General features: G+C 37.5%; 2 protein-coding genes across 4 annotated transcripts in view; one reads left to right on the forward strand and one right to left on the reverse strand.

Annotated features, from left to right (window-relative positions):
- Ythdc2 (YTH N6-methyladenosine RNA binding protein C2) overlaps positions 1–22972 on the reverse strand; it is a 57558-nt gene extending 34586 nt beyond the window's left edge. Inside the window, exons 1-12 of one of the 2 annotated variants that reach the window (XM_050149259.1) lie at positions 21567–22972; positions 20170–20260; positions 15714–15910; positions 14172–14371; positions 11109–11275; positions 9825–9927; positions 8663–8819; positions 5294–5401; positions 3698–3846; positions 1840–1975; positions 844–970; positions 366–431 (exon numbers count right to left, since the gene is read on the reverse strand). In XM_050149259.1, coding sequence (XP_050005216.1) covers positions 366–431; positions 844–970; positions 1840–1975; positions 3698–3846; positions 5294–5401; positions 8663–8819; positions 9825–9927; positions 11109–11275; positions 14172–14371; positions 15714–15910; positions 20170–20260; positions 21567–21765 — 1700 coding nt within the window. In that variant the 5' untranslated portion in view covers positions 21766–22972. The remainder of the gene's footprint in view (positions 1–365; positions 432–843; positions 971–1839; positions 1976–3697; positions 3847–5293; positions 5402–8662; positions 8820–9824; positions 9928–11108; positions 11276–14171; positions 14372–15713; positions 15911–20169; positions 20261–21566) is intronic. The other variant, XM_050149260.1, reaches the window with a different exon arrangement.
- A 346-nt stretch (positions 22973–23318) lies between these two features.
- The window catches only part of Mcc (MCC regulator of WNT signaling pathway), a 379948-nt gene continuing 376657 nt past the window's right edge, over positions 23319–26609 (forward strand). The window contains exons 1-2 of one of the 2 annotated variants that reach the window (XM_050149262.1): positions 23319–23453; positions 23793–23954. In XM_050149262.1, coding sequence (XP_050005219.1) covers positions 23826–23954 — 129 coding nt within the window. In that variant the 5' untranslated portion in view covers positions 23319–23453; positions 23793–23825. Of the gene's footprint in view, positions 23454–23792; positions 23955–25187; positions 25336–26609 lie in introns of those variants that run through there. The other variant, XM_050149263.1, reaches the window with a different exon arrangement.

Below are 26609 nucleotides of genomic sequence, written 5' to 3' on the forward strand. Positions count from 1 at the left end.
AAAGCAATTATGTAACACTGTGACAGATATAAGTAAAATAAAGACAGTGTGTGTGTGTGTGTGTGTGTGTGTGTGTGTATATATATATATATATATATATAACTATAGCCCCTAGAAATTCCACACTCCTATGTATAGATAAAGAGCAATGGATGGATGAATGGATAGATAGATAACTGCATTAACTGTCAATTTAAAGATCTGTGTTCATATTCATAACAGTCAAGAATAAAATTTTTATAATTATAAAAATAAATCTCTCAGTAAAAGGCTGTAAGTAGCTTACCTGTTACAGAATATATGATTTACATGGCTAAGATATTTTTTTAAAGATAGAATTCATTTTAAATAGTGTAAGGTTTTACCTGTAAGATTCTAGAAGATCCACAACTTCAGTTTGTCCAAAGTGCTTAGCCCAATCTAAAGCCATCCTATAAAATTCAAAGATACCAAACTGAGAAATATTTTATAATTATGTAATTACAAATTTTCAAATTACAAATTTTTCAAAATTATGAAACTAGTCATCCAGGATTATTTATTTACTCATTAGAGATGTACCAGTAACTATTATACAATAGATTTTAAAATAGAGATAATCATAAGATTTTGTTTGTTTGTTTGTTTTTGTTTCTCAAGACAGAGTTTCTCTGTAACTTTGGAGCCTGTCTTGGAACTAGCTCTGTAGACCAGGCTGGCCTCGAACTCAGAGATCTGCCTGCGTCTGCCTCCCTAGTGCTGGGATTAAAGGCATGCGCCACCACCGCCCCAATCATAAGAATTTTTAAAAGGCATGTGCAACTATACCATGACATACAAAGAATGGACACAATCTAAATTTACCAGCCATTTGATGCTTTACTGTGGACATTGGCTCCCATACTAATTAACTGTTCTACTTGACTGGTAAAACCCCGTCCCGCGGCAACCATCAGAGCTGTGGCACTGGTCTCACTATGTCTGTAATCAACTAAAAGAATAAAAAGATAAGATGTTAAATTCCAAATGTTAAAGACTTTCATTGTTTCAGTCAAGTAGTAGAATTGACTAACATAATTAACCTGGGATTTGTTCCTTCATTTTTAAATGACAGCAACATTATATAATCTTTATCCCATTCAGAAAGAAAACTAAGATTCTCTTGCATAAAAAGGGTAGAATAAAGACTATCACCGGAGGTATAAGAAGAAAGTATTTAAAAAACAAAACAGTCAATAATCATAACAGTAACAATGCTAGGGGTTTAGGTAAGGAGATAAGAATATTTGACTCCTAAAGCCTTCCCAGTCTGATTTTCTGTGACCGTTCTGCCTGCTGACTAGAAGTCTACAGAATTACAGACTGGATGCATGACTGTCAATATCCAACAAAGTCAACAAATAAAACAGGACAACAATTCATTAGTGAAGACATATAGCACATGATAGCAAGTGTATGTGGATCAGAACCTGAGCCCATACAAAGGTAATAAAATCATCATTTACTAGATGACTCTAAGAATCCCAAAGTTATTACCCATCTTTCATCTACCTCAAACCTCTTTGTGACCCTAATTTTTTTCTTACATCACGGAGTCAAGGACCAGATGACATGAATGTATACAACACAAATACAGAAATAATTACATGGATGTATTACAACACAAATATATAAAAACATTTTTGTAAGTAACTGTAATATCTGTGAGGACCTAAAGGAAATCACTTTAGAGATATTAACATATTCAAAACAATATAAAGCACTTAAAAATAAAATTATAGTAAACAAAACATGTCATACATACTCTATTTGTATCACAAATAATGGCAAGAGAAATTGTTTTAATTTAAATAAACTTACCACTAACATTTTCAGTTAAAATAAGATGAAAGACCTGAGCAAAAGCATCAACATCTTTATGTAGCCATATGTCAGAAAGGCAAGCATCCATTTCTTTGATTAACCATGGTTCAAGGCAATTCACATCTTTTTCTGTCTTTTGAAAACAAAAAAGCAAAGATTACAAATTATCAAATTGCTTAATATTTGCTTACCACAAGGAAAGTAAAATGGCCACAATCATCATAAGAATTAAAAAGCATACAACATCCATATACTATTATAGCATAAGTCTCTAATTTCATCTTATACACATTATTTTTCATAATACTGTATTGATGTAGAATTTCCCTCTATATGCTGTGATTACCATTAATGAATAAAGAAATGCTTTGGACCTATAGCAGGGCAGAACTTAGGTAGGCAGGGAAAACTGGACTGAATGCTGGGAGAAGGAAGGCAGAGAGAGGAACACCATGGATTTGCCACTGGAGATAGATGTGCTAAAACTTTGCTGGTAGGTGATCACCTCTTAGTGATGCACAGATAAATAGAAATGGGTTAAATTAAGATGTAAAAGTTAGCCAATAAGAAGCTAGAGCTAATAAGCCCAGCAGTGATTTAATTAATACAGTTTCTATGTGATTATTTCGGGCCTACTCTAGCCAGGTGGCCAGGAACCAACAAGCAACCCTTCTTACTACACTACATTTTTATACTACAGTCATCATTTATCTGAAAGTGAGCTTGTCAGCAAAGTACTAGTCACATGATTTTGCCACATTAACTAATTGTGCTTCTGATGGTAAATGTACCTACACAGCACTGGTTTCTTTCCAGCTACATCAGAGGAAACATCACCATAAAGCTTAACACTAATACCACTATCAAGTATATCAGAGTTTCTACTGGCATGGAGGCTCTCAACTATAGTCTCAGCAACTCAGAAAATTGAGGCAGGAGAACACAAATTTCAAAGCCATCTTGTGCTACATATCAACTTCCAGATAACATGGACTGTCTCAAAAACCCAAAAAGAATTCCTTTCCTATCCTAACTCTCCCTCAAGGAGTTATGTTGGCAGAGAAAAAGATTATACCACGCCTTAAAAGCTTCTCCTATGAATAATACCCAACTCGGTTCTTAAAATCACCAGTTTACACAGTCAAAATGCTAATCACTGACTAGAAAAATTGCTCAGCCATTAAAAGCTAGGACCACTGTCAAATGCTGATCAACAAGTCAAATGGATCTTCCCTATGCTAAACCACTTTAAAGCATCCTTTAGGAGACTCTGTTAAAACTCAGACATAATTCTTCTAGATTCATCAGAACTTAAACCCCACATCTCATGGGGGGGGGGGGTTCTAAACCTGGGGCTGGAAAGATAGCTCTGTAGTTAAGAGCACTTGCTGCTTTGGCAGAGACCCGGCATCTGGCTCCCACCAGCACTTACATGGTGGCACATAATCACCAGTAATCACCAGGGGATCCCATTGTCTCCTATGGGCTCTGAGGCTATGTTCACTGATGTGCACGCACATACATGTAGGCAAAATGTTGGTATGCATAAAATAAAAAGAAACAAACCTTAAAAAGTAGCTAAATTATTCTTCTAAAAATAAAGTTTGGCTCATGAGTATTGCTCAAGAGTAAAATGCTTACAAAGCACTAAATTTAATCACCAACCCTTTTTTAAAAAAAAACAGGTAGATTATTGTAGATTCTGAAAATATGTTGTAGAGCAAAGTAAACTAAGAGAATTGCCTCCTACTAACAAAGTAAAAAAGAAATAGTATAATCTCATTAAAGTTGTTTAACCTACAAAATTTTTACTCAAAATATCATTACAAACCAGTATATTAAAATAGCATCTTACCAGCTGACTAAAGACAGCATCACCTCCATCATCTAATAAATCATACTCTTCAGACACACTTGCAACAGCTCTCTGCCTCTGAGACTCAGGCTTGAAGGTATTCTCTTGAGCTGAGTACCATTCTGTGAGTGTGGTCTGCTGTTTCTCTTCTAAATTATAAAGGAAAGAAAATAAGTAGATAAGTCCTTTCCTTTTGATAATGTGTTCGTTTGTTTAAAAAAATAAGAAACAAAACCAAAAACCTAAGTGAATCTTATACTGCTTGAGAGCTGGCTTTACTATGGAGTTACTCTTACAAAATACATTGGGTCTTTTATAAAGTTATGTGCAACATAAAGACATATGAAACTACATAAAAAACATTTGTCTATGGGGAAGAAGTTTGCTTCTAACCCAGAGTTTCAAGAAGAGAATCTTTCCCCATAATATACTTAATTGTTTAAGTCAATGACTAATATCCATATGATATTTTGTAGATTATTAAACTTATCTCAATTGTTTCAGATACAAAAAATCAGAAGTTTCAAAAGTTTCAACACCTACATTTTATAATTTGCATGCAAGCAATGATGTCCTCTGCAGTGACAGAGAAATCACTAACTACAATTTAGGCGGAGAATCAATAGTTGTGTGCCCCTGACCATACATAGTAAACAAAGAAATAAGAGTATAACCAATTATACTATAAAAAGGAAAAAAGACATAAATTCTAATGCATACACAGACATACAGTATGACACTCTAAGAATTTCTTAAAGCAAATATTGATAAAATGGAAATAAAGATGAAATCCTATAATAATACCAGATTTGGAAATCTTGCTGGGAATAGAGAACATGCTGTAACCTAGTATTCACTAAGCAGAGAAAAAGGATTAATCAAGTTCAGGCCAACGTGAGCAATGTCATAATCAGGCCAAGTAAGATCATGTCTTAGAAAATAAAAAGTTGGAAACCAATGTTTTCAAGAAAGATAAGCCTGCTGTCATCAATCAAGACACTCCTTCCACTCCTCCCATTAATGTCTCAATTCTACATAACGAGGTAAGCTATGGGGAGCCACCACGTATCCCACTGCTTTCTCAAAACCCTGACTAGGCCTGTGGATTCAGACACACTCAACCTCCTCAATTTCAACATGTACTTTAAGTTCCTTTCCACAGATTATAACTTCTGGATATAAACCAGAATACAAAAGTATATCCCAAAGGTTAGAAAGATGCCTCAGCCATTAAGAACAATAGCTGTCGTTCCAGAGGACCTGAGTTCTGTTCTCAGTACCCATGGGGTGGCTCAGAGTCAGCTGCAACTGCAGTTCCAGGGATTCTATGATCTCTTCTGACCTCTGCAGGCACAGCATGCACATGGTACACAGATATACATGCACATAAAACACCCTGTCACACACATATTTTATAAAAATAAATATAAATAAAATATCCCCTTAAAACGTCTATTTAGGACAAAAGTATCATATAATTTTATCTAATTATATGCAAGAGAAAATGTTTTCAAGTATCCTTGTTCTTCTCTAAACTAAGACTACAGCATTATAAGAAATAAATTTTAATAATAATTTTCTTGCTAAAAACCTTACCTCGTTGCTTTTCCTTTTTGTACTTTAACATTTCTTTGTTGGTATATCCAGTAGTTCTTAAAATATCTTCCAGAAACATTTCTTTTACTTCAAATGGTCTTCCCTGTACTAAAGAATAAAAATGTTTAAATATTCAATTTGTATCCTATAGATAATTCAAAAGAAGTAAGAATTCCCACATTTAATGAAGCATCTTAAAATATACAAAACTGTTTCAAAGTATTTTAAAAGTTCAAAGTCACCATTTCCAGTGACTCCCAATACTTCCCATTAACTGCAACGCTGCTCTGTAGACATGTGACTAGAGGGACAACTGACTTCATATTCTAGCAAGTGCTCACGAGCTTTCCCCTAGTGTTTACTACCTACTTGCCAGGTGCCTGGTATCACATTACAGACTGGGTGTACCATGGTTAAGTACAAATAGTGCTAGTTCCTACTTCCATTTTGGCACACAAAGCAGGGACGACCAGAAACATGAAAAAAAATGTAAACAGAAACATGTTCAATGTCCAACAAGAAAGTCCTATAAGAAAGAAGTATGAAATATCATGACAATGTACTACAGGGAAGTGATCACATCAAGAAAAGATTTTTATGAGACACTGGAGAACAAGGACATAAAATAACTGCACTCCATAGTTACACTTCACACACATAGTGTGTGAAGAAAACACATTATGAACAAAGTCACTGCGGTGGAACCAGAATAAGACTGTTTTCAAGAAACTGAAAGGAAAGCAGGAGAATAGGAGAGGTGAGGGAAGGATAAAGCCAGAGAAACAAATGCAGTCACATTAAGGATCTTTGTCTTGAAATAAAGGTCACTCAAAACTTAAGAGAGTGGTCAGCATCATCAAAATTTGCCTTCAGAAAGGAATGCCATAGAAATAATATGGAGAATGGATTTTTCAAAACAGAAGAGTAGAACCAGACTAGGCAGTGACATGTATAATAGTTCAGGAAGGGGCTGGAGAGATGGCTCAGAGGTTAAGAGCATTGCCTGCTCTTCCAAAGGTCCTGAGTTCAATTCCCAGCAACCACATGGTGGCTCACAACCATCTGTAATGGGGTTTGGTGCCCTCTTCTGGCCTGCAGGCATACACACAGACAGAATATTGTATACACAATAAATAAATAAATATAAAAAAATAGTTCAGGAAAAGAAGAAAACAGGTTAAATAAGAATAGTGATAGTGAATACTAAAAAGCAAAACAAAAATCCTAGATGGATTACTGAAACAGAAAGTAAAATAAAGAGAAATCATAATTACATTTGTTATCAAAATATTTGTTTAATCTACTATAATACCTGGATGCTCTTGTTTCCCTGAGTAACAAGGAAAGCTAAAGAGAAATATGTTGGCCAGTGAAAGCTGCAGTTTCTTTCCATGCTTATGAAAGGAGACAAGCAAACTTTCAATGGGCACAGGGATAAATTCCATGTGCCTAATATCCAATGAAATATTGTTAATACTATTAGATAAATGTACAAGTTTGAGACTTAGGTGACTCTAGATATGAGTCAAGATATAGGTAGACCCAAGATATGCAAGACAAAAAGAAAACCATAATTTATATTTTAAGTATTCAGTTTAGGACATATTAGAAGTGGTGTACCTATAGTATTTCTACACTCAAAACTCTGGAGAACAATCATCACTATACAATTGAAAGTAGGACCCACGAGCATTTTAAAAAAAAAAGCTTCCAGGAAAATTAAATGTACATCCACAATAGCTAGTAGAGTTGCAAAAAAGGGCAGGAAGAGAGAAGGAAAAAAGAGTGAACAGAAACAGAAAAGAATTAAAATTAAGGAAACAAAGGTAAAACAAAAATACCAACATATGAGTACATGCACACAAAGAGAAATCCAGAGAGAAAACTAAGAAAACACTGTAATGTAGAATAAGATTCAAGAAGCAATGATCCCAAATAAACTGAAATCTGAGAATCAATCTCTCTCTCTCTCTCTCTCTCTCTCTCTCTCTCTCTCTCTCACACACACACACACACACACACACACACACAAAAGCTAATGTGATGCAATGTAGTGTGTATATATATATATAGATATATACGTATCTATATATATCCTAATATCTAAATATTTGGCTTAGTATTTAAATCAATGCCAAAATAATACTGCTAAGAATTCCCAAATGGGACCCACATGATAGGAAAGAACCAATTCTCACATTTGCCTATAACCTCCACTCAAGCACTATGGCATCTACACACATGTATGTGCACACACACAGAATAAAATGTAATTTAAAATAAGAATGATACATGAACAGCTTCTAATAATTCAAAAATGTAAATTAATCATCCTTTAGAAAAACTTATATAGTGAATCTTAATAAAATAATGATGAAAGGACCTCAGTATATGATGGCAGACTAGAAGATACCTTCCTACAACCCAGTGAAGGAGAAGTACCAAGATAAGAAAAGAAAATCAAATGAGGAAGAGCTTGGGAAAAATACAAAGGGATTCATAGTATGGCTAAAAAGTGCAGGGAAACAAAACAAAAAATAAGAAAAAAGGATGCACTGTTCTCTAGCATATGGAAGGGGAGCGGAAGCCTCATCCAGAAGGTAAACTAGGCAGTCCAGGAGAAAAGAAGCTAAATGTTTATCTACAGAACTCGGACCCAGTTGTAGGTATCGCTGAGACAACTAATTTAAAAAGCAGGACAGGTCAGGAGTAGACAGGGGTCCCCCAGCTTAGAGGTGGTGGGTCATACTAGGGGAAAATCTATTGTTTAAAACTAATATACATTAGAGTCCTGAGACAAAAAATATTCAAGTCAGGGAACCTAGATTCAAACTGCCATAGTCTCAGGGTTAAAGACAATATAAAGAGACATCTGGGTCCAATGATGACAAGCCAAAATGTGAAGGAAGTAAGAGGTACAGCTCAAGCAGTACAGGTAAAGGAAGCCTAATGTACCAGCATTAGAATAGACCTCAACAACCAAGAATAAGTCTGGAGTTTGACAGCCTCGAACCTGGGGTCAGCAAGTAGATCAACACGACAGTACAAACAACTGTCCCCAGAGATCAGGCAGTAAAGTGCAGAAGCTACAGAACAGTGTTTGAAGAGAAACACAGGACTAAAAGCAGCTCGTTTCTTTTTAAGTTTCGATAACTGGATTTGCTACACAGCATCAGAGAGCTACCAATGCAAAAGAGAGGTCAAAGTAGAGAAAGACCACTATGAAGAAGCCTGTCTCACGGGAAACATAAACAAATAGCCTCCACTTCAGAATTATCTCCCAGTTTCTGTTTAAATAAACAAATATAACATTATCACACTTCAAAATTTTACTTCAAAGAAATTATAGAAAATAACTGGTAGTCATACTATATATCACTGGACAACTTCCAAAATATCTTATGAAGAGATTCACATCCAAGGCAGCACTAGAAAGAATTAGTTTCAAAGTTGGGTGTTTTTGCAACAAATCTCTTAATTTTGTAAGTAAAAAATCACTGAACCGATCCCTTTCATGCACTTCATCCTGCAATGAATAGAAAAGAAACCATGGATCAGGTAAAACACTGTGGACAACTCGGTCTTTAAAAGAAAAGCACTGCTAAATTTACATTGCTAAATTAAATAAGGAAAGGCCAACCAATACCACAGAACATTTGCAGTATGTACAATTTAGATATCATCATACATTAACAACTTATTGTAGTTGACAAAGTATTGTCCCTTTTCATATAGAATGTAAAACCAAAAAAAAACATAAAAATTCTAAATTATCTCAGTCTATTAAATGCAGTCTTAATATAAACAAAATCAATTTATATATATGGTAGTACACCCTTGTAATTTCTGCTACTCAGGAGACTAAAGCAAGAAGATGGCAAGCTGGAGGCCATCCTAAGCAATATAGCAAGATCCTTTCTCAAATGAAGGCAAAAACAAACAAAAACCTGTGTATGTTAGCACTAGGGAGCAAGTGAATCCTTTAGTTAGGCAAGATTTCTCTTAGAGGCTATTTAAAACTATTTAAGGCTAATTAAAGGCTAAAACAACTTATTCTATTTTTTATCTGAGAGAAACTAGAAAACAGCTTAGAATACTTTAATGAGGGTCATTATTACTTTACAAGTAGCTAATTAATTCAGAAATTTAACCACAAAGTTAAATGACTAGAAAGTATATAGCTACAATTAGGAAATCTGTGACATTAAAGAAGTAATTAAAAAGCTAAGTATAATGACTAAAAAAGTGTTTACCATTTCTAGAAAATTCTAAAAGCATGCATTACTTCCATAGATGAAAAGCATATTTTCAAAAAACTCTCTCCTGTTTATCTCTCCCATGACACCCAATGATAAGAGCACCTTTATGCAATGTAAGTTATAGTTCTAATAATTACACTACCAAATAACCTTGAAAAGAACCCACTAAATACAATAGTTCATTCTCATCTTACCCTATTCTAAAAATATCATTATGTAATTAAATATTAAGCTGTCTCAGTTATACATGGCAAATTTAACAATAGTCTTACCACAATGACATGGGTCACAGTTGACAATGTGCTATCACCTGCCATCAATGTACGAAGCAATACCCCATTAGTGCAAAATGTCAAAAGTGTCTTTGGAGAAACCCTATTTAAAAATCAAAATAAAGTGCACAATTACAAATCTTTTAAATAATCAAAATAGTTGCTTTAAATGCTTACCATATACACTTTAGCAAATAATACAAATAATATTTATATTATTATGAATATTATTGGTGTACTATTACATGTGGTTTGTTAGAAAAGTTACATAAAATACATATATATGCCTGACAATCACAAATTTCATCAAAAACAGCTTTTAATTAAGTAAGCAATATACTTAAGAACTTAAGTATTTTAAAAATTTAAAAATTTTAGTTCAGTTAAAAAAATTACAAGTGAAAAGTTTTCAGTCATTGCTACAAACCAAGAAATGCTAATACTTGTTAAGAAGGTATTAGTAAGTATTGCAGCAGGCTAAGCATCCTTGGTCTGGAAATTCAAACTCCCAAGTGTCTAGCTGAACATTCCATATGCTCAACCAGTAAAGTTTACACTGATATCCAAAATCCAAAAAATTCTAAAATCTGATTACACATGATCCCAAGCATTTTGGATAAGGGATACTCAGTTGCACATTATTTCACTAAAACTGAGTCACTATCATTTACTGAGTTCCTATCCAAACTTCTCAATAGATTAATGTCCCAGACATTAGATGGCCTAGTAGCTCGTTTTATAAGACAAAGTCTCAGTAAGGTCAAGCAGCTTGTACTTGATCATAACACTGTAATAGGGTTTATATCTATAGTTCAGGTGCACAGAACCTCAGTAAGTTTAGATATAAAATCAATATCTGAATATAGATTTACTGGTAGCAAAATTATCACTTAACTTTTTGTTTAGCTTTTTGTAATTTTTTAGGTTAATTTTATTTTTAAATAAAATATAATTAAACCACTTCTCACTGCCCTTTCCTCCCAGCAGTCTCCCACACTTTCTCAAATCAGACACCCTTATTCTTTATTATTGTTACATACATGTGTACAAATAGCTAAACACAATCTGCTAAGTCCAATTTTGTTGTTAATGTGTTCATAGTTTCAAAATCGACTACTTAATCTCCCTTTCTCCACAGTCACTCACTGCTTGTGTTCTCTGTCCAAAGGTGGGACCCTTGACACTTCCCCCTCCACTTAACCTCATTATCTAATTTTCTATTTTAGTCAGATGTATGTATTTAGCCAGCTTTAAGCGTGTTGAATGGTGGAAGACTGTCTTTACCTGCTTTCTAATCGGATCTGATAACCAATTGTTTGACCAATTCTTTCCCTTCTCTCGGCGGCAACTCTTTCAGCCACAGCAATAGCAGCTAATCGTCTTGGCTGAGTACAAAATATTCGGCAGGGAATGCCATTCTTAAAGCAATCATCTAATAGGAACTGAGGAATCTAAAACAAAAATTTTAAATCATTATGAGATAGCATTCACTTTGTATACCCAGAAATAGCAACACAAATCAAATTTCAAAGTCCATAACATGTCAAGACATCTAACTAATCTTCAAATCAGTAAGTCTCATAACTGCCAATACCAATGAGAAAATGAATTTGAAGAGATTATTTACATTGAGAACTAAATTAAATATTTTAAATCAAATCTAACAAAAAACACTCAAGGTAAAGAAGACCTTCAAATACTTCTGAAAGCCAAAATGACCAGACTATACTTAGAAATGAATCTTGGATGGTAACAACCACTACTGTTTCTTCCCTCCAAATTATCCTATAAAGACAATGAAATGACAAAGTTCCACTATGATTTTTTAATAGTGAAAATTAAGAAAACAAAAATATTCACAATCCTAGAATTACAAATACTTTCCCATAATAAAATTCAAGAGCGTCATAAATATTTAAAATAAGAAATCTTATTGGGGTTAGCAAGACGGCTCACTAGTTAAGGAGCACTCAATGCCCTTCCAGAGTATCTGGGTTCATTCGATTCCCAGCATCCACATGGCAGTTCACAATTACCTATAACTCCAGTCCCAGAGGATTTGAGACCTTCTTCTGGTCTCTGTGAGCGCTGCAATCATGTGGTACATAATGATACTGATATAACCCAAACCCAAAAAGACAAGTGTTGTAAATTCTCTCTCATACATGTATACTAGCTGAAGTGTGTCTAAATTGAAATACCAACAGAAGGGAGGAAACTAAGGGCAATGAGGGTGCGTAGTTTCAAGGGAAGGGGGCAAAATACAGAGGTAAAGGGGAATAAAGAAATAGGAAGAATTCAACTGATGTAAGAGAGCAGAAGGCACGGTAGAGGAGAGTGTGGAAAGAAATAACTAATGCTAAAGACCTAAAAATGCCACATGGGAACCTACTGTTGTAGGAGCTTGCTGAAAATCCATACACATTATATAAAAGGAATTTAAATGGAGTTGCCCTATAATGGGAGACACAAAAGGCTATTAAATTAAAAAAGGCCAGTAAGGTTACATCTTTTTGAGTTGTTGGTCAGTGGTGTCCCCTAGACCCAAACACTATAGACTACTGCCACTATTCTTGGTTACCCTCCAGAACCAGGTAGGAGCCTATTGTTGAAAACATCACATACTTGAGTCACAGGACATGAAACATCAAGCTGATACTAACCTGGAAGCATCCTCCTTACTGACTAGCTTACAGAGTGCTGAAGGTGTTATGCATACTACTAGGGAAGAAAAATAATTAATAGTCTTAATCAGATGTGAGCCCTGTGAGCTATAATAGCTATGGCCTACCAAGGTATGCCACTTGAACAACAGTGGTGTGACTATTACAGGGGTAAAACCACCCATTTCTGATTGGATTTAAAGCTTGCTGCACAAGACAGAACTCACACCGGTACTATTAACTGAGCCAAAACCCTGGAGCAGGCTAGGACATAGGCCCTAGGGAATAATACTGAGTAAGTAATATTATTTTGCTCAATGGATATAGTAACAAATTCCCCATTCTTAACTTTATACTCATAGATCAGTACATTGCTAAGCCCTCATCGGAGAAGTTTCATTACACAGTATAGAGTAATTAATACAGACTTCTAACTGGTCAATGTGCAGAGAATAAGACTATGGAATGTTCAGTCTAAATGGGACAGCACTATAACATCCCTTCCCCCAGGGCTCAGGAATCACTGTAAACAGAACAGAAAGACTGTAAGAGCCACAGGCAGCAGATGTCTACAGCAAAACAGCATTTGTTTACATGTCGATGCCACTGTACACATGAACTCACAGTAGCTGTGACTGCTTGCACAGGATCTGCACAAGATCCGCACAAAATCCCAGCATGGGTAGAAGAAGGACTCATGAAGTTCCAGCACTAGCTGAGGAGCTATCGGCAACTGGTGGCTGCTGGTGAAGGGAAAGACAGGGATAAAGCCCCTGAGAGGCATAATAAGTGAACTGAGTGGATTTTTTAAGAGTTCATGAAGTTCGGAAGAAATCATGGCAAGGGATAAGGGGAGAGGAAGGTAGATTCAATTAACATGCATGTAATGCATGCATGAAATTCTCAAACAAAAAGATGAATAAAAAAATTCTTTCAATGTCTATGTAATAGCCTCCATATCACTTACATTATGAATATAAATAAGGGAAATATTCAAAAATACCTTGTTCCCTGAATAATAGACTAATAGGCTAATAGATTTCTTTAAATTCTGTCTAGCTTTGTGGTTCACAGAACAGAAACATCAAAAATCTTTAGCATTAAAGTAAATCTTAACACTAGGTGCTAGTTGGTATTTTGTGGCATTTTGTAGAGATTATCTCTAAACCTCACCCTAAAATGAACTAATTATCAGTACCATTTTCTAAATGGAAACAAGCTCACAATGGTTACAAAGTCAGATGAAGTCTTCAATCTAATTGATAAAATTACAGGAATCTGAACTCCAGACGCAGCCTCCTTCCAATATAATAAATCACATAAATTCTGTTTCCTTAAAACCAAAGGCGCTGATTTAAAACTAATAAAGGCAGGGTGTGGGAGCACACTCCTTTCTTTAATCCCAGCACTTGGAAGGCAGAGACAGGATTTCTGTGAGCTCCAGGGCAGCCAGGACTCCATAGATACACCCAAACTCAAAAAACAAAAATAACAAAACAAAAAAGTAATAATTTGAAAGATTTCCTTTCTATAAATTCTCTGTAAGCACTCAGTAACAATTTATGTATGAAATAACTATTAGTAAAATAGCCAGTTTTTTAAAACACATAGTATAAATTTGACATAAAACTATAAAATGGAATGAATTATATTTTCTTCAATAAACAACAAAGAAAAAACAAACCTGTGTAGTCTTTCCAGACCCAGTTTCTCCTACAATCAAAACTACTTTATTCTCTTTTATTATTTTAACAATTTCTTCTTGTTTCTCAAAAACTGGTAAAGACTGCCTGAAAGCATCAAATTCGGACTCTCCCCTTTTCACAGGAACTTGAGGTATGCCATTGTTAAGTCGCCCACTTGTCTTGCTCATTTCTCGGTTTTCTTCAAAAATGAATAAAGAGAAAGTTTATGACCTACATTGAAACAATACATTGAAAATGAAGCCATATAATTTCATATGCTTCTTTTGGACGTTTCTTCTCTACCCAGTGCCTCAACTATTGCCCTCCTGGAGGTATCATTTTATAGGCTATGAGTTTGGCATCAATTACACAGCAAGTCTTTTTCAAAAGTATTTCCAATGCATAACAAATTAAAATGAATAAAAATTAATTATTCCACAATCACCAAAACAAAACATAATCTTAATCATAAATTATTTTCAGATTTACTATAAGTTTCTATCAGTAATGTCAGAGAAAATTAAAATTTTAAGCAGGAAATAATGTACATTATAAAATCTGTTACAGATAATGCAACATTACAAAAAAGAAAAGTCTACATGTTTAAAATGAGTTTAAAATAAATATACAACTAAATGATTCATAGAATATTATCTGCAAATACAAAGTTTTAATGCTTAACAAATTTTCCAAAAGAGCATTTGGTCAATATCCACATATAACTTAGCAGGTGTCATAAAGAATGTATTCTCCAAACAACTCAAACTACTTCTGTGTGTCCACACTTAAGAGACTCTCTTTAGGGTTTGGGTTATAGCTTAATGGTAGTGTGCTTGCATAGCACCTATGAGCCAGACAGCATGACAAAACAATCAAAACTTAAAAGATAAATAAAAGTTCTTTGATATCTATGGCCATGTATGGCTTATGAGACCTATATCTTAGAAAACAATAACTATGCAAAGTATACACTAGGCAGTTAGATAACTTCATCACTTTTAAAGGTATTTTTCTGAATAAAATTATGGCTTCACTTTATACTTATATACCATCTTTGAATAATTTAACATACTGAAGATTCTTTCCCAGCCCTTAGCAGAAACTAAAGCCCCAGTGTAAACTGGTACTTATCAAGACAGCGATTGAGAAAAGCCCCAGACTTTGGAGTGGAATCTCAGCATTTATTGGCTAGCTGAGTAATCATGAAGGAATTGTTTCACCATTCTGAGCTCCAGCTTCTCCATGGCTCACAGTCTGAACTCTCGAAGGTTGCTACTATGCGGCTATAGGAGTGAGGGTACCACTAAGCACATGGGAATTGTTCAATGAACAGTAGTCATTACTACAATCTTTAAAAGTCTTGGTTTGATTGCATAATATGCCTTAATACTTTATTCCAAATTTTTCATAATTCTATATCATTTAATACATTATTAAAACTAGAAAAAGTATACCATATTAGTTCCAAAAAACAAATTTAAAGTAGAAAAAAAAATCGCCAAATAAGAGGGTAAAAAAGGAAGCTCCCAGAAAATACATACCAGCTTCAACTGCAAACACATTTCCTCTTTCTGTTTTAGGTAGAAGTTCAGTACGCTCTTTATTGGTGACAGGAAATCTCTGAATTAGGCTTCTAACAGCATGCTTTGTATTGTGAGTCAAATTACAGGTCATCATGGCATGGGCTGTTTCTGATCCATCTTTCTTCTTCACAGTTAGGTACCTATTTGCTCCCTTTCTGAATGTTAATAGAAATCATTTGTTTACTATATGTAGTCAACTTGTTCACATATGACATATGCCTACATAGAAAATAAATCTCAAACAAAACAATAAAAGTTTTTGAGATATTAAAATTCCCCCAATCAACAAAGATAAATTAAGCAGTCACAAGAGTTATCTTCAATTAAACTATCAAAATGCTACAAACCCAATTTTAAATAAGCAATAACAAAAGTAAAAGTCTAATACATCCAAAAATGTTAAAATTTGAATTTCATTCACTTTGGTAGATAAATCATCACCAGTTAATACATACTGGGAAGAATATAAAGATGGGGAAATCTAAACGATATTGAAAAGGTGATAGCAGACTGTTGATACTAGCACGCCCATAGCATGCTTTGAGGCGTGTTAGTAATGTTTCATTCCCAGGAGAGCCTGTGGAACTCACCAAGACCAGCTGGCCTGGATCTGAAAAAGCCTGGGATAAAACCGGACTCGCTGAACATAGTGGACAATGAGGACTAATGAGAACTCAAGAACAATGGCAATGGGTTTTTGATCCTACTGCAAGAACTGGCTTTGTGGGAGCCTAGGCAGTTTGGATGCTCACCTTACTAGACCTGAATGGAGGTGGGTGGTCCTTGGACTTCCCACAGGGCAGGGAAACATGATTGCTCTTTGGGCTAATGAGGGAGGGGGACTTGATTGGGGGAGGGGGAGGGAAATGGGAGGCGGTGGCAGGGAAGAGTCAGAAATCTTTAATAAAAAAAAAATAGAGGAAACTGGCAAAAAAAAAAAAGAGCCACTTTTAACAGCTGAACCAAACCTGTGTAACACAGCACTGCGAATGATTATTTCAAGCACAAACTTTATAAGTGAAAAGATTTTTTCCCAAAGCTTATTATATACTCTTCAGCTCAAGTTCCTGGCTTTAAGACCAAGCTAATAATACCTATTTTGAAGGATTATTCAAATTATTAAGGAGAGAGATATAAATTGCAGCATCTGTCACAGAGCAGGCTTTAAGTAAATAAGAAAAAAATTATTTCTTGCCGGGCAGTGGTGCTGCATGCCTTTAATCCCAGCACTCGGGAGGCAGACTCATTGTCAACCCTGACAACCAGAGTCAATCCTGGGAACCCTCATGATGAACAGAGAATCAACTTCACAAGTTGGCTCCTGACCACATGTGCTATAGCATGTGTGTGCATGCTTAAGCCCTCACATGCACAAATGATTACATAAATGTAAAAACTGTAGTTTTAGCTGTGTCTAAGTGCAGCTCTTACCTTACCAACATTTAAATGTCTGCATTCCTTATTGAACACCACAGTGAACGGTAAGTTCCCAATGCTGTCACCTACTCTCTAAGTGCTTAGTAATGCCTTAAATAATGGGATAAAGAACAGTCTAGATTAGCTAGGTGTGATGACACACTCCTGTATTTCAAGCACTTGGGAGGTAAAAGCCTGATAATCACGGAGTTCAAGGTCAGCCTACACTACCTGAGACTCTGAATCAGGGGGAAAAAAAAGGAATAAAATATAACTTGGTCTAGAAATTTTTATTTCCACAGTGAAATGGAACTACTAAAGTCTAAGCATGTTCTCTACAGTAGGTTCTTCCCTTGTATTGATCTGCAATGCCTGAAACTTCAGCTGGCACAGAAGCAACTACTCACTCTTCTGGGCTGCTCATCTCATAAATTCTTATCTACAGAGAGGAAATAAGCACGAGAGAAGAAGTCCGTAGGCTGGCATTCATTCAGTACTACTTCTTCAGTTAATTAACCATACGACCAAAAGTACATTGTTTTAGTTCTCTAACACTGTATGCTTGTTAACAAAATCTGTGGTATCAAGACATTTTCGCTTTCTTTAAAAATTATCTTGGAAACATTTGTTTCAGCTTTAACTATTTTTTTCTCTGAAATCAACCATAATTTATAAATATATGTCAGATACTGGTAGAAGCTGTGGTTACAAAACTGAGTAAAATATACTACTCTTTCCTGAAGTTCACAACCAAACTGATAGATCAAACTGAAACTACACTAACACAGGCTACCTCTATGTGTAAAAATAATTCAAATTAAGCAGGTTCAAGTTTAAATTACCACTGAAAATTTAGTTTCAACACATATAATAGAAAGATAATAACTTGATAAAGATTTTATCCTTGGTAATTACTATTCATGCTTATACATTAGGCACCACAAAGATAATGATATATACATGATATCTGAGGTAAAATATCATCTTTGTGAGAAGGAAAATAAAATGAAATTAGTGCAAGTAGAGACTTGCATTAATATGAAAACTAAAACACTGAGATCCACTCATCATGTATCTTCTCCAGCATACCTGATGCTATGGCTCTGATAAAATATAGAAGTCCCCTTTTCCAAACAAAATTAGAAACCAGCTGTCCAGATAGAGTGCTGTTAGATAAGTGAATTTCCTAAGAAAGTTGTAAAATAAGAGAGAATCTCATATGCAATTATTAAGCATAAAAGTAAATGTTGAGGACCAGCAAGATGGCATAGTGAGTAAAAAAAAAAAAAAAAAAGCCATCTTGTCCAATTCTGACAACCCGAGTTCAACCCCACGAACCCACAGTAGAAGGAAAGAGAAGGAAAGAACTGAGAATGTACTTCTGAGAGCTGTCCTCTGACATCCACATTCACAGCCATGGCATGCACATGCAAATATAAACACAAACAATGTAAGTTAACTAAATTCAAAGTCAATGTTAGGAAAGAAAGGAAAAGAAGATATTCAAAAACACACATAAAATCACAGATAGAAGTAAGTCTGGTGCTCTGTCGCACAATACCAACCATTGTTAACAAAAAGGTATACGTTCTTAGATAGTTACCAGAGGATCCTAAATGCTCTCATCATAAAGAAATAGAAACTCTGTGAGACAACAGATGTGCTAATTCCCCTAACAGCCCTACGTATACATGTGATAAAAAAAATCACATTATACTCTGTGTGTGCATAATTATTGTCAGTTAAAAATTAAAGGCGATGGAAAGACGGCTCCACGGTTAAGAGCATTTACTGCTCTTGCAGAGGACTGGGTTCAGTTCCTAGCACCCATATGGTGGGTCATAACCATCTGTAACTCCAACTTTAAAGGATCCATTACCCTCTTCTGGCCTCTCCAGATATTACATGCACAGGGTGCACAGACATACAGTCAGACAAAACATCTATAGCCATAAAATAAAAATAAATAATAACTCTTTAAAGGAAGAAACCTTCATTGGCTCACCAAGCTGGACTTCAGTGCCATCTTTAGTCTGTCCTAGATTCTTTTCCTGAGTGAATAAGGGTGCATGTGTTGTATCACCCCAAGGAAAATCTACCACTCAACACTCATTACCAGGAACACCTACATAATTCAATTGCAGGGCCTACTCTAGACTTAACCTAGAAAGAGTACCAGAGGAGCCCGTATAACAAAACTTGCTTAAAAAAACAAAACAAAACAAAAAAAAAAAAAACAAACCTCTAATTCTCACAGTTATATCCCATGCTCCCTTCCCATAACTTGCAACTTTTCATTCAAGGATCTATCCTTTGTTATGTCTTCAAGAAGTTCCCTCTGCATATGTTATATGCAGCTGTTAATAAATCAATCCCTTTCTCACAGTTGGGTGTAGAGGTACATGCCCTTAATGCTAGCACTTGGGAGGCAAAGACAAGCAAGTCTGAGTTTGATGCCAGCTTGGTCTACAGAGTGAGTCCCAGGACAGCCAGGGCTACACAGAGAAACTTGTCTCAAAATAAATAAATAAAATAAAATTTAAAATAAATAAATAACCTTATTTATTTTTCTGACAAATCTGCCACCTACTAGTCTAATAGTAAAGAACCTAAAATGAATAATGGAAGCTATATTCACTTTTAAATTTAAATTTTTTTCAAACTTATTTGAGTATATGTAAATTCAGGGGTTCACATGGATGTCACTGGACAACTATTTGGAGTTCCTGCTCTCCTTTCACCTAGTTGAGGTTGGGTCTCACTTGTTATTTCTACCACTGTGCAAACCTCTGGCCCATTCTGCAGCCTCCCGCTCCCTTTCACCATGAGGGTCTAAAGAAAAGCTGACCCTGGTTCAGACTTAAATGAGTTTATCTACATATCCTATAATTAAGAACACAGAAGTTAAAACAGAAATAATAGTTTAAATGTAATCAGACGTATTTATCCTTTTCTGTAGTACATAACTTTGTAAAAATAAGAAAAGCTGTAAACTTACCCTTTACTTTTAGAAACTAAACCAAGAGACTGACTCAGTCGGTGAATAAAGGCTCTTTCTGTACTGGTCAAAGAAGAAGGAAATTCCATTTCTACACAGGAAAAAAGGGTTCCACATAGAGATAATTATAGGTGTAAAACATGAAAACTACATGTAAGTATACAGTCAAATTATGCATCCACGTGAAAATATATTAATTCAGCACCTCATGTTTAATAGGATTCTAATATTAATTTTTAATATTTATTTAATCGTGTGTGTGTATTGTGTATCTGAGTATATATATATATGCACAATATGTGTGCGGCGTCCACAGGTCAGAAGAGGTATGAGATCCCTTAGAACTGAGTTTCAGATGGTTCTGAGCCATCATGAGGGTGATGGAAGTCAAACCTGGGTCCTCTCTAAGAGCAGCCAGTGCTCTTAACTCCTGAGCCATCTCTCCAGCCCAGAAATCTGATATTACTTTTTAAGCTACGGACAAAAACCTATATATAATAAATGATTCTAAAATTCACCAAAGATTATTCATCTGTGTTGAAATCTTGAATTGGCATAACTAAGGACATATCTGACTAACTTATTCCTGGTTTGCTTGACACAATTTCTTTCCTTCAGTAATGATGTAAGCTCAAGCATTAGGAATTCTCAAGCCGAAACTCCTAAGTCTCTGCTCTTAAAATTGTGCAGTGTTCCTACTCACTTTTTCACACTGGATTTGTTGGGACATTTCGCCAAGGCATTGCTTCTGTCAAATATACGTTCAAAATCATTTCGTTTACCCTTTTCAACCGTTAAGCCTCATCAGCAAGAGGTCTCCTATTTAAGCCAGCAAATCAGAATGAGCTAGGAAGCCACTACGGGCCACTTCAGTACTATGTTATAAGGACCGCGGCAAATAGGTCTCTGGCCTGATGAGGTGTGAAACACGCTTAAAATGTCCAAAGAAGTTTAATTTGTGTTCGATATGATGCGCCTAGAATTTCAAAAAAGCCCTTTATATTGCCGGTATTTTTACTTATCTATTCCACTTCCTCCCGCTCCTTTGAAGATTCTGCAGCTTAAAGTAAGGCTACACCTTTTCAATAATAATGAGGAGGGGGCTCATTATTAATAATGATGATGGCAAGGGCTTATCAACTTAGCCTAGGGCTGCAGAAAAGTACCCAGGAGAAGAGAAACTCCCACCCGGGAGGAACCCAACCTTTTCACCTTCTGCCTTCACTGGCCCTGCTCCATAACCCGCCCGACCCACAAGGCATCCCACTCCACGAGCGACAGTCGGGCGAAAGGCGCGGGTTTCACCTCTGCGGCCCGGCCCTCGGTTCCTCTGCCCAGCCCGGGACGGGCCTGGGGGGCGGGTGTCAGGCGGCCGGGTCCCCCGTCAGGAGCCTCACCTCGCTGGTCACCATATCGGAAGCGCTCCAGAGCGATGTTGACGGCGATCTTCACCTCCTCGTCGATACGAATGTCTTTGAGCCCCTTGGCCCGGCCGCCGCCTCCAGGACCACACGAAGAGGGGCCGCCGCCGCCTCCTCCGCTGCCGCCTCCGCCAGCAGCCGGAGGACGCGGCGAGACGCTGCTCGGCCTGGACATGGCCCTGAGGAGAAGAAGCTCGCTCCGCGTGGGAGCGGCCAGGCCTGCTGCCAGCGGGCAGTGACAGAGACGGAGAGAGCCTGAGGGACCGCGGCCGACCGACCGCTCGGCAGGCAGGCAGGCAGCGCCGCGGGCGGTGAGCAGGGGAGAGCTCCGCTCACGGCAGCCGTGGAAGCGAAAGCGCCGGCACCGCGAAAGCCCAGGGAAGCCCGGGGCGCGCGCGTGATGACGTCACCGAGGGGCGACGCGCGTGACCCAAGGACTCCCGGCCGCTGGCTCGGCGGCAGCAACTTTAGGGAGTGCGGTCCCAGGAGGGGTGGTGCGGTTCTCGCGCCCCTGAGGTTTTGGTTCTTAGTATAATTTAATTGGAGGACTCATTATTCAGTTACCCCCCTCGTTCGTTTAATGCTTCACTCCTTCAGAGCGGGCTTCTTGCCCAAGGATAGATTCACAAAACGAATGCAATGAAGCAAGGGTTTTCCCGCCTTTCATGTTCTAGTGGGAGCAGAGGACGATGAGTAAACCAACTGGCTTAATAATGAATAACGAAAACGTGGTTATCTGAAGTAAAGATTTAGCTGTGTTCCACCTGGCAACCCTAACTGCGCGTAACAACACCCAAAAGGGGGGGGGGGAAGTAATTTACGTGATAGTTTCCGTGATTACGTGATAGTTATTAAGTGTTCACAGTTGGAAGGAACAGCCAGCCCATCGTGGAGGCAGAAGGCATAGCAATGAGAACAGCAATGTTTTGTGGCAAGATAGAACCTTCTCAACCGTCAGGATTATGAGAACTCCCATTGACTCAAATAGCATCCTGCTAACATAAATCTAATGCCAATGTTCTAAATTGCTTCCACTCTGTACTACTATTGTCAATCTCCAGAGAGCAACCAAAGTGATCATTTTCTTCTTTTCAAAATAGGAGGCAGCGAGTAGTAGCGTGAGTTGCTCTCCACTGCAGCTGGAACAAGCCGTGAATTTCTCAGTATGGTGCTCAAGACCCTAGGTGAAACAGCCTGGGTCACGCTTTCACCCTTATTTCGCTCAGATGCACAAGTTTGTTCTGTTTGGTTTTGCTTTGATGGCTTTTGTCTCGGAGAAGGCAGTCTTCCTCCGAGGATTTCACAAGGATGCCTCTGTAGTATAATTTAAAACATGATGTTGTCCTTTACATAGACATGCTTTCTTATCTTGTGTATCATTTGCCACATTTGAAAGTGTTTTATATGCTCTTGCCAAAAGTTCTAAGTTCCTAAGAGCACGAATGTCACCTTGTTTGTCCTGTTGGCACAAATAAGATTTTGGGTTTTGTTGTTGTTGTTGTTTTGAGGGAACAGTCATTATGCAACAGAGCGGCATAGCGGTGAGAAGAGCTGTGTTGTTGTGACAGGAGTGTGAAGCCACTGGTCACGTTCCCATGCACAGTATAGGAAGGAAAGGGGGATGAGTGCTGCCACTGAAATCGCTTTCTCCTGTATCAGTCTAGGGCCGAAGCCAACGGTGTGTGCGCCCCCCATTCCGGTGAGTCATCCCACCTCAGTTAAACTTCTGTGGAGATGCCTTCACAGATATGCCAAGAGTTTGTCTCCTAGGTGATTATAAATCCTGTCAACTTGATAGTCAAGATAAACCATCACACCGCAGGAAAAGGCCTCTTGCGTGTGTGCCCAGGAGTGTGACAGAAGGTCTGTGCGACACTGAGTGCTTACTGTGTGTTAAGTTCCTCTCTTTTTAAGATAGAATTTCAAAAAGGATATTTAATACATTTATTCTAGTTCTGCTTATCATTTTACATACAGCATGTGGGTGGAGACATACAGTGTACATATTTACACATAACTTACCATGAGATAGGACACCTGGGCATGATTAAAGGACTGTGACTCAGCGACAGATCCTGGTGGTGGAGACTAAGTGGAACTTTGGATTTCTTAGTTAGGGGATATGTGTGTTCTATGTGGGGCAAGAAGAAAAAATTACAACCATTTTGTTTATAAAGATTTTAATTTTTCTTCTGATTCTAGACGCAGGCAAAATCTTGGTTCATAACATAGAAGATGTCGCTTTATGAAAACAGAAGAACTGGAGAAGGCAGAAACAAAGAACAGATTGGTCATTTTAAAATGACTTGCCTTGAGACAGAAAAAGAGGCGTGCAACAATAGAAAACGGACTGGCTCACACGAGGTGGCTTATTTTTGTTACTTATTCTGTTGAGACAGGGTCTTAGGTTGAGCAGGCTAGCCTCAAATTCACAGTCCTCCATCTTAACCTCCTGATTGCTGGGGTTGTAGGCATGCCTTGCTTTTGGCGTTTCCTTTTCCTTTGTTTATTGACTGATTGGTTTAGGGTAAGGATTAGAGAAAATTTTCACAGGCCAGCTGAAAAATTTGTTGACCAGCTCTCTCACTCCCCACCTCTGCTTTCCCTTCTCCTTCCTGCTCCCCCACCTCTTCTTCCCTTCTCTCTTTGACTCTCTTTCCCCTCTCCCTGTCATGATTTCTCAGAAAACCAGAGAATAAGATAGCTTCAGTTTGGTGTCATAGAACTTTATTTGTTCTTGATTTCGGGTTTGTTGGATTCTAGTGCTTGAACTTAGCCCCAAACCATGTTTTTTGTTTGTGTTTTTGTTTGGGTTGGGTTTTAATTTTCATTTGACATGGCTAATGATGTCAACAAATTGCAGTGGTCACCAACAGATGTGTTCATTGTCTTTGGACATTTTATTAACCCCGTCTCCCCAGCAGTTAGCTGTAAGCCTCATGACCGAGTGCCAGCCATTGGAATGCTGGTGGAAACAACATACACCACTTCTGGGCTTTCCTTCCATCATTGCTCCATTTTCTGCTTTTCCTGGTCAGCTGAAAGTTGTTAGACAGTGATAGAGACACCCTTTAGAAAGATAATGCTTTTTTTTATATTTATTTATTTATTTATTATGTATACAATATTCTGTCTGTGTGTGTGCCTGAAGGCCAGAAGAGGGCGCCAGACCTCTTTACAGATGGTTGTGAGCCACCATGTGGTTGCTGGGAATTGAACTCAGGACCTTTGGAAGAGCAGGCAATGCTCTTAACCACTGAGCCATCTCTCCAGCCCCAAGATAATGCTTTTTGTGACGATCGTGATAGAGTCTCCTTACTTACACAGTTTGATCCGAGTGAGAACTAACACTAGACTGTGGGAGCCGCTGAGATTGTTGGGAGTGTTTGTTTATAACACCGCAGTTGTTGCATGAATTGCTCCTGATGAATCACACTTCCCTGTGCTCGTAGCTTTCTATATTTATACTGACTCTGTTCTTAGACTCTGAACTTACCTTTCACCAGCATGACATCAGTGAACAGAGGTTTGAATGATACTTAGGATTTCGTATTTACCCTCCTTGACTGTGAGGCTTTCTGCTTCCACCAGGTAAAGGAGCCAAGGCTAGCCCACAAAGGCTTACAGATACACCATTAGTCAGCACCAATGGCTAGATATGTGGAAGACAACATATTAGAAAAATAGAGCTTCCAACAAGTTGCAGAGAGGGGAGGAGTCAATGCAGCCACATGTATGACTCAAGGTAAGATCGAAAGGCTCTCCTGGCCACACATCCCAAGTGGTTTTTTTTTTTCTCACAGAATACATTGGCAAATAAAATGCATATTACACTGAGTTTAGGTTTGATTCGTTGCATATCAGCATGCGATAGCAGAGAGCTCTAGAAAGTTGGTTCTCTTCTGTCTATGAAATTATCCTGTTAGAGTTAAAGACTCTTAGAATAGAACCACACACTGATTTTTTTATTTCTGTTACTGTTAGGGTACTCACATCAGATCACCCCACAAAACAAAGACCACCATCGCGTATGCAACTGACAAGAACATTGTTTGTTCCAGCATGCAGGGGTCAGCCACACAACAGAATGCTGGCGACCGCAATGGAGCATGCAGGCTTCTTTTATAGGCATCCAGGATGGGATTAGTTCATCCTGAACATGATTGGCTGGGGCTCCTCTTCCTGCTTTAACACAGTACAGAAATCAAACTGAGACAGAAACTGAGACCTATCAGTACAGAAACAGAAACTGAAACTTTACTAAAACTCAGGCCTAGTAGGGGCTGGGACCAGGAGAAGCCTAGCTGTGGAGCTATGCTATGTCCATGCTATGTCCCCTTACCACCCAATTTTTTTTAAAACCCCTCCAACCCCTTCTTGTTTAGGTAGATCATTTGGGTCTTTTATTTCAAGGATTTGTGTCTTAGGTTGGTGTTGGCTCCCTAAAACTTGAAGGAGAAAAGTCACATAATAGTGGTCAAGTGAGTCACTAAAAAGCACCCTGATCTAGAGTCCCATTAAAAAAAGCAACAACAAAAATTTTGGAGGGCTTAGGAGGTCAAAAACCAATGTAGAAACTCATAAGGACTTGCTGCTGTTAGGGTTTGGGTGTGTGTCATCACCACTAGAACTCAAGATGGAGTTTCATCTTCATTATAAGGTATTAAGACAACAGAAACAAAATCCAACTGTAATGTTCAGAGGTTGGGCCTTTACAAGTGACTAGGATTAAATAGACGGCCAAGGTTGACTACTGCTGGCTTTAGAAGGGTCGGGGAATGGACATGCTTTAGTCATTTTATATTTCTGTTGCTGAGATAAAAGTACCACAACCAAAAGCAACTCAAGGAAGAGTTTATTTTGGTTTGGAATTCCAGAGGGCTAGATAGCCATAATGGCAGGAGCAGAAAATGGGAAATTACATCTCAACCACATACAGGAAGGAGAGAGACAGAGAGAGAGAGAGAGAGAGAGAGAGAGAGAGAGAGAGAGAGAGAGAGAGAGAGAGAGAGAGAGAGA

This window comes from Alexandromys fortis, unplaced genomic scaffold (assembly GCF_014885135.2).
Source record: "Alexandromys fortis isolate MF-2015 unplaced genomic scaffold, M_Fortis_MF-2015_v1.1 scaffold_60, whole genome shotgun sequence".
NCBI classification, from domain to species: domain Eukaryota; kingdom Metazoa; phylum Chordata; class Mammalia; order Rodentia; family Cricetidae; genus Alexandromys; species Alexandromys fortis.